The following is an 18,383-nucleotide window of genomic DNA, read 5'->3' on the forward strand; positions in this document are numbered from 1 at the left end:
GTTTGGGACTTTGAATGTCCCCAAGCCCTGACTCTAATTTGAAATGATCCACATTATCCATTTTCCTCTTCAATGGAAGTCATCTGAAACGGTTGCCTTGGAGACATTATTTTGAATGATAAAGATGGAAATAATGATTGTATTTATGGTGTTGAGCAGCGGGCAGTAGAGAACATAAAACGAACAGAACACAAGATAACCGGAGGTACTTGTCATTTGGAAAGTTGCTCATTGCAGCCATTCTACTGTTCATTAGCTTAAAGGGAAAAATCAATATTTAACATCCAACCCAAGGTCTAAAGCTCCAGCTGGGAAAGCTTTAATGATATTTATTTAAACCGTTTCCGAAGATTAGCTGTCAGAGCTCAGCTCCCTGAATTAAAAATGAGGTCATGAAAAGATGGCATCAATAACCTTGAAATAGACTGCTGCATTCTCTCCCTGCATGTCACTTCATGCTAATTCTTTGATTATACAGGTCAATGCCTTTTAGCTGCCGTTAGTTATTTAAGCTCTCACTTTCTATGTGAGCTGCTGCTGCTGCTGCTACAGAAACAGTACATTTATACCGTACATGTTGTTACTCTAATAGCTCCTGTGTTAATGCAGAATTAATGCCTGCCGTGCATAGGCATTTTTATGTAATTGCAGGGGGGAAATATCCATGGCAACAGTGGAGGCAATTGAGAATAATTTTCTCAGAGGTTGTACCGAGTATAACAAAGAACAAGGAATTCCACTCATTCTTTTTTAATATAGCAGCTAATTTCAGTTATTAACTGATGAATACCAGATGTGCACACTAGATTGTAAATATTTATTTGGTTGGATGCAGGGTTTGTTTCTTTTGGATACATTGCAGACGATATTATTGATTCTTGTATGAATTCCTCGTGGTATTGGTGTGCCTCTGCACTCACTCAAGCTGCACCTCAGATTGAAAATATATCCCTTAGTGTATAGGCTCATAACAAATTGGAAAAACTTGGCCAGTCGCCACCCCGTGGATCATGTTAGAGTAGACTCAATCCTAAATACAGCCCTTGCTCAGCGTTGCATCTAGTTCCTCTATGCAACACACTGGTCTCTTTGGCTATGCATGGTGTTCATATTATTTAGTTACGAATCTTACCACAAGAGTTTAAAAAGACACATTGCTGTAACAGCCTGATTAAATTTCTAGCTATAGGAGAAACCTACGGGACAGATTACAGCTGTGATAGCACTCAGATGAATGATGTTTGATTGCTCTCCCTCATCCACCTGCCATAATAAAGAAATAACTTACCCACATTAAATATTCTAGGCTTTTAAACCTAGTGCTTTTTGCAATTAGGGGCTTGCAAATGGTGCCATACTTGCGGCATTCAGAAATACTGATAACAAGTCAGAGGATTTGTTGTTGTTGCATTCTTGCCTTTGGCTTAGGAACAGTTCATTAGATATTTCTTGATATAGGACTTAATGATGAACAGACTTTTCACCATATTATAAATCTGGTCCTAATGTTGAGATTGGATCAAAGAACATAATATTCCACATAGTGAACTGCAGACATGATACAGTATCTAGCAGTTAATCCAAACACTTACCAGTCCATTGCTCAGCACCTGTCATGATTAAGGTTTGCTGTGTACAGTTTAATGCGGTTTAGCCTTAGGTGAATGGTAAAGGTCACTTTTAGATCTGGTATTTCTAGACCGGACAAAAGGCCCTAGTTTAGTATTCCTTCACTGCCCTGTTTAACGGCGTGAATCAGGATCACTTGAAGTGACAAAAGAGAGGCTTTGGATCCAAATCTTTCCCGAGCTGAGGGAACAATGACCGTTTATCCCTCTCTGATTTGGCTCTGAAGATCGATATTTGCATTTGTACAGACAGGAGTTATTGTTTTGCCAGTTCTTTGAAGCAGCCTAATCATAACACACGGTGATGATGAATATGGATTAGATTTTTTTTTGCTTCTCCTTCTCTTCCTGAGGTTGTAATACAAATCATTATTTCCTATAAATTGTTTGGCAGCCTATGGGCCTGTCCATCAGCTCTCAAGATATGATTCCTTTAACGAATTTAAGGTCAAATGCAGGCGGTTTTTTAAAAATCTCAAAATCATGTATTGGTAACAATTAAGTACCTTACTTACTGTGATCGTTTTTTAATTAAAATGTTCAAAAAGAAACAAAAATAGTGTCTTAGAAAAGAGCAACTATTTAGCTAGGATTGTCTGGGAGTGAGTGGGAGGGGGAAACTGAAAACTTGCTGTTGGCAGAGAGGTTTGAAACTCTCTTTCTTATTGATCTATTAACTAATTTACCGCCTGGTGATGTCACAGGGCAGGCCAAAACTCCGTCCGACCAAAACAGGCTGAACTGTCAGGCGGTCTTTTCAAATAGCTCTTTCACTAAAACGGCATTATCATATTTTTCACAATTTGTTTGGGTAATGTTCTAAACTACAGTACCAGTCAAAAGTTTGGACACACTTACTCATTCCAGGTTTTTTATTTTTTAAATTTTAAACATTTTTCTACATTGTAGAATTACATTGAAGACATCAAAACTATGAAACAACACATATGGAATCATGTAGTAACCAAAAAAAGTGTTTTATATTTGAGATTCTTCAAAGTAGCCACCCTTTGCCTCAATGACAGCTTTGCACACTCTTGGCATTCTCTCAACCAGCTTCATGAGGTAGTCACCTGAAATGTATTTAAAATGCAGGTGTGCCTTGTTAAAAGTTAATTTGTGGAATTTCTTTCCTTTTTAATGCATTTGAGCCAATCAGTTGTGTCAAGGCCAATCAGTTGTGACAAGGTAGGGATGGTATATAGAAGATAGCCCTATTTGGTAAAAGACCAAGAACATATAATGGCAAGAACAGTTCAAATAAGCAAAGAGAAATGACAGTCCATCATTACTTTAAGACATGAAGGTAAGTCAATCAGGAAAATTTCAAGAACTTTTCTTCAAGTACAGTCTCAAAAACCATCAAGCGCTATGATGAAACTGGGTCTCATGAGGACTGCCACAGGAAAGGAATACCCAGAGTTACCTCTGCTGCAGAGGATAAGTTCATTAGAGTTACCAGCATCAGGAATTGCAGCCCAAATAAATGCTTCACAGAGTTCAAGTAACAGACATCTTAACATCAACTGTTCAGAGGAGACATGGTGAATCAGGCCTTCATGGTCGATTTCGCTGCAACAACTAAAATCACTACTAAAGGATACCAATAAGAAGAAGAGACTTGCTTGGGCCAAGAAACACTAACAATGGACATTAGACTGGTGGAAATCTGTCCTTTGGTCTGAGGGGTCCAAATTTGAGATTTTTGGTCCCAACCGCTGTGTCTTTGTGAGACGCAGAGTAAGTGAACGAATGATCTCCGCATGGGTAGTTCCCACAGTGAAGCATAGAGGGGGAGGTGTGATGGTGTGGGGGTGCTTTGCTGGCGACACTGTCTGTGATTTATTTAGAATTCAAGGTACACTTAACCAGCATGGCTACTATAGCATTCTGCAGTGATACTCCATCCCATTTGGTTTGCGCTTAGTGGATCTATCATTTGTTTTCAACAGGACAATGACCCAACACACCTCTAGGCTGTGTAAGGGCTATTTGACCAAGAAGGAGAGTGATGGAGTGCTGCATCAGATGACCTAGCCTCCACAATCACCAAACCTCAACCCAATTGAGATGGTTTGGGATGAGTTGGACCGCAGAGTGATGGAAAAGCAGTTAACATGTGCTCAGTATATGTGGGAACTCCTTCAAGATTGTTGGAAAAGCATTCCAGGTGAAGTATGTGAACACTTCTTCAAATTAGTGGATTCGGCTATTTCAGCCACACCTGTTGCTGATCGGTGTATAAAATTGACCACACCGCCATGCAATCGCCATAGGAAAACATTGGCAGTAGAAGGAAGAGCTCAGTGACTTTCAACGTGCCACCTTTCCAACAAGTCAGTTCGTCAAATGTCTTCCCTGCTAGAGCTGCCCCAGTCAACTGTAAGTGCTGTTTTTGTGAAGTGGAAACGTCTAGGAAAACAACGGCTCAGCCGCAAAGTGGTAGGCCACACAAGCTCACAGAAAAGGACCACCGAGTTCTGAAGCACAGAGCCCTGACCTCAACCCCATCGAACACCTTTGGGATGAATTGGAACACCGACTGCGAGCCAGGCCTAATCGCCCAACCCCTCACTAATGCTCTTGTGACTGAATGGTAGCAAGTCCCTGCAGCAATGTTCCAACATCTAGTTGAAAGCCTTCCCAGAAGAGTGGAGGCTGTTGTGACAGCGAAGGGGGGACCAACTCCATATTAATGCCCATGATTTTGGAATGAGATGTTTGACGAGCAGGTGTCCACATACTTTTGGCTATGTAGTGTAGCTACAGTAGTTGCCGTGGTATCCAAACAAACAGACTAGTTTAGCTAACCAAACTGTTATGAAAATCAAATTCAGCAAACGCAATACTGTTTTCAATTCGACTTTTGCTTTGAAAAGCAGCACAAACAAAACTTGTAAAAATGAACTATAGCCATTGAAATCTATCGTGCATTATATTGAAATAATGCACACTCTAGAATGCCCTTCAAGCCAATCAGAAAGGAGTATTCAATAATGCCATGGTATAATTAAGCAATAAGGCACGAGGTGGTGTGGTATATGGCCAATATACCACGGCTAAGGGCTATTTTACTGCACGACACAACACGGAATGCCTGGATACAGCCCTTAGCCGTGGTATATTGGCCATATACCACAAACCCCCGAGGTGCCATATTGCTATTATAAACTGTTTACCAATGTAATTAGAGCAGTAACCAGAAATGTTTTGTCATACCCTTGTTATACGTTTGATATACCACGGCTATCAGCCCATCAGCATTCAGGGCTCGAACCACCCAGTTTATTTCACAGTATTGTCAAGTTGGCTTGATGTTTTTTGGATGGTGGACCATTCTTGATACACACGGGAAAATGTTGATAATGAAAAACTCAGCAACGTTGCAGTTCTTGACATTAACCGGTGCGCCTGGCACTTACTACCATACCCTGTTCAAAGGCACTTAAATATTTTGTCTTGCCCATTCACCCTCTGAATGTCACACATACACAATCCATGTCTCAATTATCTCAAGGCTTAAAGATAATTCTTTAACCTGTCTTCTCCCATTCATCTACACTGATTGAAGTGGATTTAACAAGTGACATCAATAAGGGATCATAGCTTTCACCTGGTTAGACTATGTCATGGAAAGAGTGTTCTTAATGTTTTGAATTCTCACAAGTTTGGGGTCACTTAGAAATGTTCTTGTTTTTGAAAGAAAATACATTTTTTTGTCCATTAAAATTACATCAAATTGATCAGAAATACAGTGTAGACATTGTTAATGTTGTAAATGACATTTTAAAAGGCTAATTGATCATTAGAAGACCCTTTTCAATTATGTTAGCACAGCTGAAACTGTTGTTCTGATTAAAGAAGTAATAAAACTGGCCTTCTTTAGACTAGTTGAGTATCTGGAACATCAGCATTTGTGGGTTCGATTTAATTTGATTACAGACTCAAAATGGCCAGTCCTCAACTGGCAGCTTCATTAAATAGTACCTGCAAAACACCCGTCTCAACGTCAACAGTGAAGAGGCGACTCCAGGATGCTGGCCTTCTAGGAAGGGTTCCAAAGAAAAAGCCATATCTCAGACTGGCCAATAAAAAGAAAAGATTAAGATGGGCAAAAGATCACAGACACTGGACAGAGGAACTCTGCCTAGAAGACCAGCATCCCGGAGTCGCCTCTTCACTGTTGATGTTGAGACTGGTGTTTTGCGGGTACTATTTAATGAAGCTGCCAGTTGAGGACTTGTGAGGCGTCTGTTTCTCAAACTAGATACTCTAATGTACTTTTCCTCTTGCACAGTTGTGCACTGGGGCCTCCCACTCCTCTTTCTATTCTGGTTAGAGCCAGTTTGCACTGTTCTGTGAAGGGAGTAGTACACAGCGTTGTATGAGATCTTCAGTTTTTTGGCAATATCTTGCATGGAATAGCCTTCATTGCTCAGAACAAGAGTAGACTGATGAGTTTCAGAAGAAAGTAGTTTGTTTCTGGCCATTTTGAGCCTGTAATCGAACCCACAAATGCTGATGCTCCAGATACTCAACTAGTCTAAAGAAGGTCAGTTTTATTGCTTCTTTAAAATCAGGACAACCGTTTCAGCTTTGCTAACATAATTGCAAAAGGGTTTTCTAATGATCAATTAGCCCTTTAAAATGATAAACTTGGATTAGCTAACACAATGTGCCATTGGAACACAGGAGTGATGGTTGCTGATAATGGGCCTCTGTATGCCTATGTAGATATTCCATTAAAGATCAGCCGTTTCCAGCTACAATAGTCATTTACAACATTAACAATGCCTACACTGTATTTCTGATCAATGTTATGTTAATTTAGTAGACAACATTTTTTGCTTTTCTTTCAAAAACAAGGACATTTCTAAGAGACCCCAAACTATGCTTGGACACAAGAATAGAATAATAGTAAAGACATCAAAACTATGAAATAACACATATGGAATCATGTAGTAACCAAAACAGTGCTAAACAAATGAAAATATAGTTTTGATTTTAGATTCTTCAAAGTAGCCACCTTTGCCTTGACGACAGCTTTGCACACTCTTGGCATTCTCTCAACCAGCTTCACCTGGAATGCTTTTCCAACCGTCTTGAAGGAGTTCCCACAATGCTGAACCCTTGTTGGCTGCTTTTCCATCACTCTGCGGTCCAACTCATCCCAAACCATTTCAATTGTGTTGATGTCGGGTGATTGTGGAGGCCAGGTCATCTGATACAGCACTCCATCACTCTCCTTCTTGGTCAAATAAGCCCTTACACAGCCTGGAGGTGTGTTGGGTCATTGTCCTGTTGTAAAACAAATGATAGTCCCACTATGTGCAAACCAAATGGGATGGCGTATCACTGCAGAATGCTGTAGTAGCCATGCTGGTTAAGTGTACCTTGAATTCTAAATAAATCACAGACAGTGTCACCAGCAAAGCACCCCCACAACAATACACCTCCTCCTCCATGCTTCACGGTAGGAACTACACATGCAGAGATCATCCGTTCACCTACTCTGCGTCTTACCAAAACTCAGTGGTTGGAACCAAAAATCTCAAATTGGACTCATCAGACCAAAGGACAGATTTCCACTAGTCTAATGTTCATTGCTTGTGTTTCTTGGCCCAAGTAAGTGTCTTCTTCTTATTGGTGTCCTTTAGTAGTGTTTTTTGTTGTTGCAGAAATTCGACCATGATGGCCTGATTCACGCAGTCTCCTCTGAACAGTTGATGTTGAGATGTGTATGTTACTTGAACTTTATATGGGCTGCAATTTCTGAAAAACACTGGTTCCAACTTGCGCAACGTGACTACAAAATATTTCAAAAGTTACCTGTAAACTTTGCCAAAACATTTCAAACTACTTTTGTAATACAACTTTAGGTATTTTTTAACGTAAATAATCGATAAAATTGAAGACGGGATGATCTGTGTTCAATACAGGAAGAAAACAAACTGTAGCATGCTTTCTGGTCACGCGCCTCTATCTAACAGTACACTTCAAGTGACCCTCGTTCAAGATGGCTGTACTTCTTCATTACACAAAGGAATAACCACAACCAATTTCTAAAGACTGTTGAGATCGAGTGGAAGCGATAGGAACTGCAAGAAGGTTCCTTAGAAATCTGGATTCCCAATGAAAACTCATTGAAAAGAGAGTGACCTCAACAACAACAAAAAATCTGAATGGTTTGTCCTCGGGGTTTCGCCTGCTAAATAAGTTCTGTTATACTCACAGACAGGATTCAAACAGTTTAAGAAATTTCAGAGTGTTTTCTATCCAAATATACTAATTGTATGCATATCTTATCTTCTGGGGATGAGTAGCAGGCAGTTGAATTTGGGCATGCATTTCATCCTGACGTGAAAATACTGCCCCCTGTCACCAAGAAGTTAACACTTTTTTGGTTACTACTTGATTCTGTGTGTGTTATTTCATAGTTTTGATGACTTCACTGTTATTCTACATTGTAGAAAATAGTAAAAAAATTATGAAAAACCCTTGAATGAGTAGGTGTGTCCAAACTTTTGACTGTTCTGTATATGTAAAACACATATAAAAATCATGTTTTTGGCTGCTCTGGGCCTTTAAGAAAGCCTCTGAAATAAACAGAGCGCCAGCTCAAATTAATTTCATCACCAGGAAAAGTACTTAATGGAATAGTCTGCAGGGGTTTTCCACCACTTTGGTGACTTGGCCTTTCCTGGATTCCACAAACCAATCCCCTTTTAACTCAGATGAAAAACCAGCTTGTTGTTAGTAAAAACATAATGTTATTGCTAGTTGCTTGTTTGGCATGTAAATCCATTATTTTAATGGGACGCACATGCTTAATTGAATTTGTCACTGAATTACAATTGTATTGATTTCCAAAGAATCTTACAATAATAGGCCTACATTATATTAAGAAATGTAGTTGTAGCCTAATTACATTCCAACATGAAAGAGAAAGACCTGTCTGCCTCTATTGCCTATTTAACTTTTGTATTTTTTATTACTGGTTAGGTTGCATACTGGAATGTACTATGAACATCATGGAAAATGGCTGCTCATGTAAAGAAAGGCTCAATAGCCACAACCGGAAGTTAAGTATTTATTGACCTCGCCAAAATGTAAGCTCTTGTTCCCTCATTGAGTTATTCCCTCATTGACTTTTCCATGTCTGTCATGTTGTGCTCTTTCTGCCCTCTAGTGTGCAAGAAAATACCTTGCATTTGATTTTGATATTGTGTGTCATATTCATTACTAGAAGTGTTCCTCGGAGACGCATTTTCTGCTTTGAACTCCACCAAGGATTTATATAAGAGAAATCCCTATATTTACATAAATGTAACCTATTACTGTCCAAAGAGCCTTCATAGCGGACTGAATTCCTTTCATGGCCTCTCGATTGTAGACTGTCCCAGGCACCCTGCTTTCAGGAAATTACATAAGTCATATTGTATTACCATTACTGTATTACGTGATCAGGAGAATATTATATGCTCTCCCTGTACTTATTCTCTCATTGAGTCTTTTACAGAGCAGGTGCTATTTATAGTGTGACTCTTCATAGTTAACTGTTCAGCAACAGAGAAGCAGAAAAGAATCAAGCATCCTGTCGTGCCAAAAGAACATTGTTATTTTTAGTTAATTTCCAAATAAAATTTAAATGACAAGATACTGTGTCTGGAATATTAAGTTTAACACTTTGTGTGATGTAACATGGATTTTAGGAGAATGTTCAACCGAGGTGTGATAACCACACCAGTATGGACGGTACCTTCACCTCTCAATGGCATTCTTGAGAAGTGATATAGGCAAAGCAGTCATGTTCTTACCCAGATATAAGACAATGGGTCTTCATCTCCCAACACAAAAATGCCGGATTATGTAATTCTCATCCATGTCTGCCGATAGATACTGATTTATAATTGGTATTGCTAGGTGCCAAACTTAGCATGGCATGGTATTCAATCTTACAGCAGATGGTATCCTCACAGATTGGAAACGTGAGAGCAGCTCGACAGTGTGTATATGAAATTACTCACTATTTTCCTCACCCTATTTATATAGTTAGTCACGTCGAGTTCACCACATTATTTCTCAACGGTGCAGTGGTTTATGGTGAATAATTGTTTCACTACATTAACATCTGTCTTTCTTCTCTCCTCCCTCTCCCTCTTTCAAATAAGTCACATTTAATTGTATATTTCCTTTCTTGGCCTGGGGCCTGGTGCCAGCTGTATGAAATGTAGTTTTACTGCCTCTGCTGCCAGCAGTTTGGTTTGTAGAAAAAATAACAAAATTCCCACTGAGCCACTTCAACTCTTAAAGGCATTTCTCTTTGTGAAGAAGAAGCAAACCACTCATGCATGATTCCTGGTTTGTTCTACCACAATGTCCCTTAAAGAGGAAATTGAGCAACAACTTTATGTGCACACATGAGAATAATTCTATGCCTTGAGAAGGTTTGAGAAGTTATTTCCAAATAGCATTTGGATTGTTATTATAATAGCTGGCCTTAAAGTTATGGGCGAGGCTTTCCAAATAATATTGAACATTCCATCACTGGTTGCTACTACCTCTTTTCAATATTTGATACTCTGTTTTGTGGTGTTCCACCTGTACAGTATTATTCAACATGTTTTTCCTCAGTATTTATGTTGGTCCATATTTTGTTTCACACATTTGATAAGATCTTGGTAATAATAGCCCCCTTCATGTCACAATCCACCCTGTAATTAGTCTCATCAACAGCACAGCTCAGTCAGAATGGATGGTTCTTTAGTTACTCTAGTCTAGCAGCTGTAGTGTGTTAACCGTTTCCACGGTAATGTGATGTAAAGATTAACAAGCCCTGACTGGGGGCCTCTGCCTTGCCTCATCTGCTGGCTCAGTGCCAGGTGTTAGTTGGCTCCCCAGCTCTCTCAGCACATACCAGCTCTGTGTTGCAGCATGCTCTCTAGTCTATGCTAACTGACTCACATCCACCACCACTGTGTACTCTGGTCAGTCAAGTGTCAAAATGAAGGTTGAAGTTAAAGTTGTGTCTTTGTCTACGCCACAGTTGTAGGCCTAGCATCTCTGGTAAAGGGATACTTCGGGATTTTGTCAATGAGGCCCTTTATCTATTTCTCCAGTCAGATGAACTCATGGATAGCATTTTTATGTCTCTGTGTCCAGTATTAAGTTTGAGGTAGTTTCGCAAGCCAATGCTAACTAGCGTTAGTGCAATAACTGGAAGTAATAACTGTTAGCATTATGCTAACACTAGTTAGCAACTCCCTTCAAACTGGACGCAGAGACATAAAAATGGTATCCACGAGTTCATCTGACTCTGGGGAAGTAGATAAAGGGCCTCATTAACAAAATCCCGAAGTATCCATTTAATCTTAATATAACTTCCTAGAGCAAATGTCCTCTTCCAATATAAATTGGAAATTTTCATTACTGTGTGGGGGAGTTATCTTATAAATTGATTTATTTTCTTATTCCCAGACCCATGGTGGTTTGCATTTAAACATTCATCTTTAGCCTCCCGGGTGGCGCAGCGGTCTAAGGCACTGCAACGCAGTGTTGTGCCGTCACTACAGCCTGGGAGTCGTTACTGGCTGTGGCCGGGAGTTCCATAGGGCGGCGCACAATTGGCCCAGTGTCGTTAGGGGAGGGTTTGGCCGGGGGGGCTTTACTTGGCTCATTGCGCTTTAGTGACTCCTTCTGGTGGGCTGGGTGCCTGCAGGCTGACTTCGGTGGTCAGTTGAACGGTGTTTCCTCCAACACAATGGTGCGGCTGGCTTCCTGGTTAAGCAAGCGGGTGTTAAGAAGCACGGTTTGGCGGGTCATGTTTCGGAGCACGCATGACTCGACCTTTGCCTCTCCCGAGCCCGTTGGGGAGTTGCATCGATGAGACAAGATCATAATCACGAAATTGGGGAGAAAAAGGGGGTAAAAATAAATCATATATAATAAAAGAACATGAATCTTTAAAGACTTGTTGATTTTTAGACATGTTACATTGCAGCTACATGGGCAGGGTAAGAGGTGATAAATCCATATTAACTTTGTGTCAGATTTAGGTTAACTCAGTCTTTTCCACTCTGACCTTTCCAGGCTCCTCCTACCTTATGAGAGGCACACCAAAGGAGAGGAAGACAAACCCCTCCCCTCAGCAAAACCCAAAAAACAGGAGCATGGAGCCCAAGAGGGGGGTGCCAAACACAAAGGGGTCACAGCGAAACGACCTAAAGGTGGACTACACCAGAGGCAGGGGGCCAGGAAGAAGAGGGAGAGAGGGGACACTGCAAAAAGCCAGGAGCTCTCACAGGTCAGTCTCACTAGTTTTCTGTCCATCTGCCTCAAGCTCTCACAAACACTGGTTCACACACACTCTTTCTTAGAAAAGATAACATATGCTAACATCACACGCATCATGTCTATGTATCGAATAACAGTATGGAGGCCTCCCGAGTTGCGCAGTTGTCTAAGGCACTGCATTGCAATTCTTGAGTTGTCACTATAGCCCCGGTATCGATCCCAGGCTGTGTCACACGGGTTAAGCGAGCAGTGTGTCAAGATCGTGATTCAGAGTAAGCATGGCTCTCGACATTCGCCTCTCCCTAGTCCGTACGGGAGTTGCAGCGATGGGACAAGACTGTACCAATTGGATATCACGAAATTCAGGAGAAAAAGGAGTAAAAAGTACACACAAAAAATAATAACAGTATGGCATGTGTTTTCCCATTAAGGTATCTGAGAAGAAAGGGGACAACCAGGAGCCAGCAGCCATGAAGCAGGATCCTCTGCCCAGAGAAGAGCCTGAAGAGGAGGAGTTACAACTCACCCTGAAGAAAGAGGAGACAGTGAGCGAGGAGGAACCTTCGCGACTGAATCCCCCCAACACAGACTGCCACAGAGCTACACCTGTCCTCCACAGTGAACTGTCTCCACTGTCTGAGTGGAGACATCCCCAACAGCCACAGTCAGACAAACTCAACCCTGAGCAAAGGGACCAAGCTGATGGAACCCTGTCTAAGACCCCATATCCATACCACTGGGACAACAACAGTAAGCCTGGGTATAGCAGTCTACCTGACCCAAGCAATCCTGACATTCCGGTAACTAAAGACACAGACAGTCTCAGTTATGGACATGGTGGGAGGGTGGGAAAGGTGCTGCCCATGTGTAAGCAGAGCCCACCCCCACTGCAGCAGTACTCCACAGAGCTAATCACAGACAAACAGGACTCCCCCAGTAAAAACAAAGAGATTAATCAGTGTCACATGCCCATGCCAACAGCGTACTCAAAGGACAACCTGGGGGTCATGTCCCCACTAGCCAAGAAGAAACTCCTCTCCCAAGTCTGTGAGACAAATCATTACTCATTCAGTTCTCCTCCTCTTCCTCTCCCTCCTCCCACTCCGTCAGCCAGCGTGGGTGATGTGAGCGACAGTTGTGTTGAAGAGGGGGTGAAACTGAGGCAGGACTCCCTGCCGGATAGCCCAGAGATGGCTCCTGTCTTCAGGCCTTCTGTCATCCAGCACGCCCAGAGCATCAAACCCCATCAAGAGAGGAGTCCTCTGGGGGATTTGTCTGAGCCTTTCACTTGCAGAGTGAGCCACTTCCAGCCCCAGCTCCACCCCCCCTGGCACCCCTACCTCCACAGGACTGAGACCCAGGATGGAGAGGAGAACGCAGGGGAGACACGGATGCAGCAGCAGCCCAGTCAGGCACCACCAGGCTACGCAGGTGACTGCTACTCCTCCCCTCACTTACACAACCTCTACCGGCAGACAGAGAACTGTCTGAGTCAAGAGCGAATGGACAGTTATCCCAACAGAGACAAACATGGACATTTTATCAGGGAACGCCAGAACAGCGAGGTATTCACCTCAAACAATTCTGACAGAGAATATTTGACTTACAGAGCTCCCCACTTCTCTGAGAGGACACAAACACATGGGGATAGACCAATGGAAGAGGAACCTCAAGATTTCAGTATTTCCAAGCCTGTCTCTCAAAGGATGTCTTTCACAAAGCCCTCTTTCTGTGGCCTCCCGTATCCCATGATGCACCAGAGTTTAGACTGTCACCCCAAAGCGTGCAGAGTCCCTCCGATGACTATATCTAGCACCAAACACCTGGAACCCCTTCAGCCCTTCTTCAACCCTAAAAGCCACGCTGAGGCAGTTGGTGCCTCTAGACCCAGTAAGAGAAGCCTGGGGGAACTAGAGAATGAGGGGGTGCCAGACCGCAAGGTGCGAGTGGTGACCCCCATGCACCCCGCCGGCTCTGTCCGCCGAGGCGACCCACAGGGAGAGGAGCTCAAACCAGCCGAACCGGCGCACGCCGTCCACTTCCACCTCCACAGCCACATTCCTGAGGGCCACACCTACCCTCCCCACGCGCCCTTCTACCCAGGGATGTACCCCGGGATGCAGGACGCCCTCCATCACAACCTCCAGTACCTGAAGAGCCAGACAGCCGTGTCCCCTCTGGTCCCTCCGCTAGCCTTCCACTCCATGATGCTACAGAGGCAGTTGATGGCCTCCCAGCCCAGCCCCCACCACTTCTACAGGCACCCTGGGGGGGCGGCCCTGTACGGGGACCTCCTGCACCACCTGTACCCCCTGTCCACCCTCACCCACCCACAGCTGTCCTCCATGCACCCCAGCACCAGACTCTAACAGACGGACCCACGTGGAGCTTAACCGTCTCACCCTGGGACAGTGGATCTAGTGTTCTATTCTTCAGTAAGCATGACAACACTGATTAACTGTAGATGGTGGATTAACTCTTCAGTCAGGCACACAGTTCCATTTTCGTGTATTTTTGTGTTTTTTTGCACTGTATCACCACTTAGTTACTTTGGATAAATTTGCACTCTATGTAGTGTTTGTGTTCACCAACCAGGTTGTTTCTCTCACTCAACAGTCAGGTTCTTATTATCTTTGAGTGTGGAGGGAGACAGAGAAAAGCCATTGGCATGCATGTCAGGGGGATAATCATATTTGCTGGGACTCCAAAGGATTGGATTCCAAATCACTGCAATGCGACAACTTCATCCTCCAAATGTGTTCTGGGGATTTTTATCAGGTTGAAACACTTAAAAACACGAGGGGACTATCTAAAATAAACTATTTTCACAAGATTTACCATCGGAAAAGTTCATGCAACTGTTAAGCATTCGGCTACTCCACCTTCAATCAATGTTCTGGATCTGTTTACAGCTCTCTAGTGTGGTGCTGTGGCCTGTTTGTGTTCATGTATTAGACCACTACACGTCTTAGAAATGACTGTGTTAAAACAAGGTGCTGTACAAAACCACAAGGTGCTGAGGTATTGTATGTAGATAACAGCTCATTTTCATCAGAACACCCAAGCTGTGAAGAAACCACATTTGACGTTTTTCATCAGTTGTTTTTAAGGCAAGTCGTATCGTTTGTCAGGAACATTCTCTCAAAATGTTTTGTTGACCCTTGAGAGGTGGGAAAGTGACCCAGATACATGAATATATTGAACAGAAGGTATTTATACTGCGCTTAACATGAGTCACTGATGCTGCCTACTGTGACATCTGACAGCTCTTATCTTGACATAGCTCTGAAACATCACTGGTCTAAGGCTGTTTACTGCGCCTCCTTCATTCAACAGCATAATGCATGATAAATACGAATGTGTCTTGTAGATTATTGCTTTGTGAATATCTGTGCCTTTCTTAATCTTCGATTAGGGGTTGCAGCACTAGTTTTCTATCATGACTGACTTTCAGGAGACTGTTGTAGGCTTGGCCTACAGTATGTGCAGCCCACCGGAGTTGGATGTGGCCTGGACGCGCCAGCCTCAGTTGAAGACCATTGTCCAGCCCAAGAACTGCATGTACTTTAGTTTTTTGTTTTTAAGCGTATTTGAGATTATCTGTATAATGGAAAGCGCTATATAAAATAAATCTATTATTATTACAGTTATAAGGTTCCATTCTATCATCACATTGCAGTGCAAACTCATTGGACTGTAATTGTATAGTACCATAGTTACCGTTTAGCACAGGGATAGTTAAGCACTGGTGTAGAGAATGGCTACTATAATAGATTTATGTGCCACTGCCAGACATAGTGATCAAAAGGCAGCGTGTAGCGCCCGAGGAATAATAGCACCTGGTCTGGGTTAACAACCATCATAACTGCTTTTAATGGGTATTTGGAACATGTGAAATATAGGTAACACATTTGCTGTTTAAATTTGTTTTAAAGCCAATCGACTGAGATTGAGCAGACACTTATAGGAAAACTCCACCCAAAAACTATATTTTGGTATTTGTTTCATTAGTCAATTGTTGACATAGTTTTTGATATATACATGTTTTGCATGTCAGCAATCAGGTTTTCAAGATATACAACTTGCAAGATACAGAAATACAGCCGTTACGATCTATTTCGCATCATATGCTGCTGCGTATTTCTGTATTTTTAATGTTATACATCTTGAAAGCTTGATTGCTGAAATGCAAAACATTTTGGGACTATATCAACAATGGACTAATGAAACAAATAGCAAAATATAGTTTTTGGGTGGAATTCTTTTCCTTTAAGATAAACATTCATTCACAATTACATGCTCTTAATGTCATGTTTGCCTCAGCAGCGTCAGTAACTGACGTTTAAGTTCCTTAACATTCAAATCCATTCTCTGGCATCTTTCTATGTCTGATTTTTGAATAATGTAAATACTTTTGACTGTCTGTTATCATGTGTAATATGTTATAATCTGTAAATAGTATAAATGCATACAGCTGGTTACACAATCTAGATGTCACAGGTCACCTTACATTTAGATCTGAACACTAAAGTTAGGACATTTTTTATTTGCTTGTTTTGTGTTCTTGTTTTCCACAATGTTTCCATGTTGTTTTTCTTTAAAGTGTTTTTGATACTATGTGCCATCTGTTTACCAATGATTCAGCTGGCAAACAAGAAAAACATTTTGTATTATATGATCCTCTGTATATTTAATTAAAATATTTTACTATCTACGAATGTCTTTCTCCCCTTAATTGTGGTGGTACTATACCACAGATGGGTGGGATTGGGAAATGGACCTCATTTCCTAAGAAGATTCATTGTGAAATACTGAAATGTCATGTAGACCCAACTACAAATCTATTCCAAGGCATTTTACCAGTGTTGGGTCATACTCATAACATCTTAATGCAATTTGCTGACAGTATGTCTGGAACAGAAGGTTCCTAAAAATTCAAAGAAAGGTTTTGTGTTCCAATTAATAGTGGCTGTATGCAGACTGGTAATACGTTCAGTTGAGAGATATTTTAGATATTTATAAAAGTACAGACCGTACCTAGGTCTGATTAGGGAGTGATGAAGTGTCCTTATATTATAATGGTATTAGCTGATATTGGGTGTTATCTTCAAATGCTGTTATCTAGGACAAGCAGTATTATTCACATTAATAAGGACAGCAGTGGTCATTTATAGCAGATAGTTATATGCAATGTTACGTCAGTGAGTCTGCCCTTTCTAAAAGTGATTTGAGTCACGTTACCCACAACTGATTATACAGCATTTGCTGCAGTATGTGGATGTGCTTAGCCTGCTTAAGGTGTTACCGCCATCTCCTGGTACAACTGCACTATGATGGAGGATATTTTGGTTACTAGTTTTTACTAGAGGTCAACCGATTAATCGGAATGGACGATTAATTAGGGCCGATTTCAAGTTTTCATAACAATCGGAAATCGGTATTTTTGGGTGCAGATTTTTAAAATAACTTTATTTAACTAGCCAAGTCAGTTAAGAACATTCTTATTTTCAATGAAGCCCTAGGAACGGTGGGTTAACTGCCTTGTTCAGGGGCAGAACGACAGATTTTCACCTTATCAGCTCGGGGGATCCAATCTTGCAACCTTACAATTAACTAGTCCAACGCTCTAACCACCTGCCTCTCATTGCACTCCACGCGGAGCCTGCCTGTTCAGCGAATGCAGTAGAAGCCAAGGTAAGTTGCTAGCTAGCATTAAACTTATCTTATAAAAAAACAATCAATATTAATCACTAGTTATAACTACAGATGGTTGATGATATTACTAGTTTATCTAGCGTGTCCTGCGTTGCATATAATCGATGCAACGCTGGGGGATGATTTAACAAAAGCGCATTTGCGAAAAAGCACAATCGTTGGATGACTGTACCTAACCATAAACACCAATGCCTTTCTTAAAATCAATACACAGAAGTATATATTTTTAAACCTGCATATTTAGCTAAAAGAAATCCAGGTTAGCAGGCAATATTAACCAGGTGAAATTGTCACTTCTCTTGCTCATTGCATGCAGAATCAGGGTATATGCAAGTTTGGGCAGCCTGGCTCATTGCGAACTAATTTGCCAGAATTTTACGTAATTATGACATAACATTGAAGGTTGTGCAATGTAACAAGAATATTTAGACTTAGGTATTTTATCTAACGGGTGGCATCCCTAACGGTTCCGTATTTCACTGAAATAAACGTTTTGTTTTCGAAATGATAGTTTCCGGATTCAACCATATTAATGACCAAAGGCTCGTATTTCTGTGTGTTACGTTATAATTAAGTCTCTGATTTGATAGAGCAGTCTGACTGAGCGATGGTAGGCCGCAGCAGGCTCGTAAGCATTCATTCAAACAGCACTTTTGTGCGTTCTCTTCGCAAGCACAGCGCTGTTTATGACTTCAAGCCTATCAGCCTAATGGCTGGTGTAACCGCTGTGAAATGGCTAGCTAGTTA

General features: G+C 41.6%; 1 protein-coding gene across 1 annotated transcript in view; it reads left to right on the top strand.

Annotated features, from left to right (window-relative positions):
- The window catches only part of LOC112253105 (AT-rich interactive domain-containing protein 5B-like), a 64,917-nt gene extending 48,282 nt beyond the window's left edge, over positions 1-16,635 (top strand). Inside the window, exons 9-10 of the mRNA XM_024425037.2 lie at positions 11,718-11,931; positions 12,353-16,635. Of these exons, the coding sequence (XP_024280805.2) occupies positions 11,718-11,931; positions 12,353-14,290 (2,152 nt within the window). The 3' untranslated portion in view covers positions 14,291-16,635. The remainder of the gene's footprint in view (positions 1-11,717; positions 11,932-12,352) is intronic.
- Positions 16,636-18,383: the final 1,748 nt, after the last annotated feature.

The sequence above is a fragment of the Oncorhynchus tshawytscha genome, linkage group LG06 (assembly GCF_018296145.1).
Source record: "Oncorhynchus tshawytscha isolate Ot180627B linkage group LG06, Otsh_v2.0, whole genome shotgun sequence".
Classification (NCBI taxonomy): domain Eukaryota; kingdom Metazoa; phylum Chordata; class Actinopteri; order Salmoniformes; family Salmonidae; genus Oncorhynchus; species Oncorhynchus tshawytscha.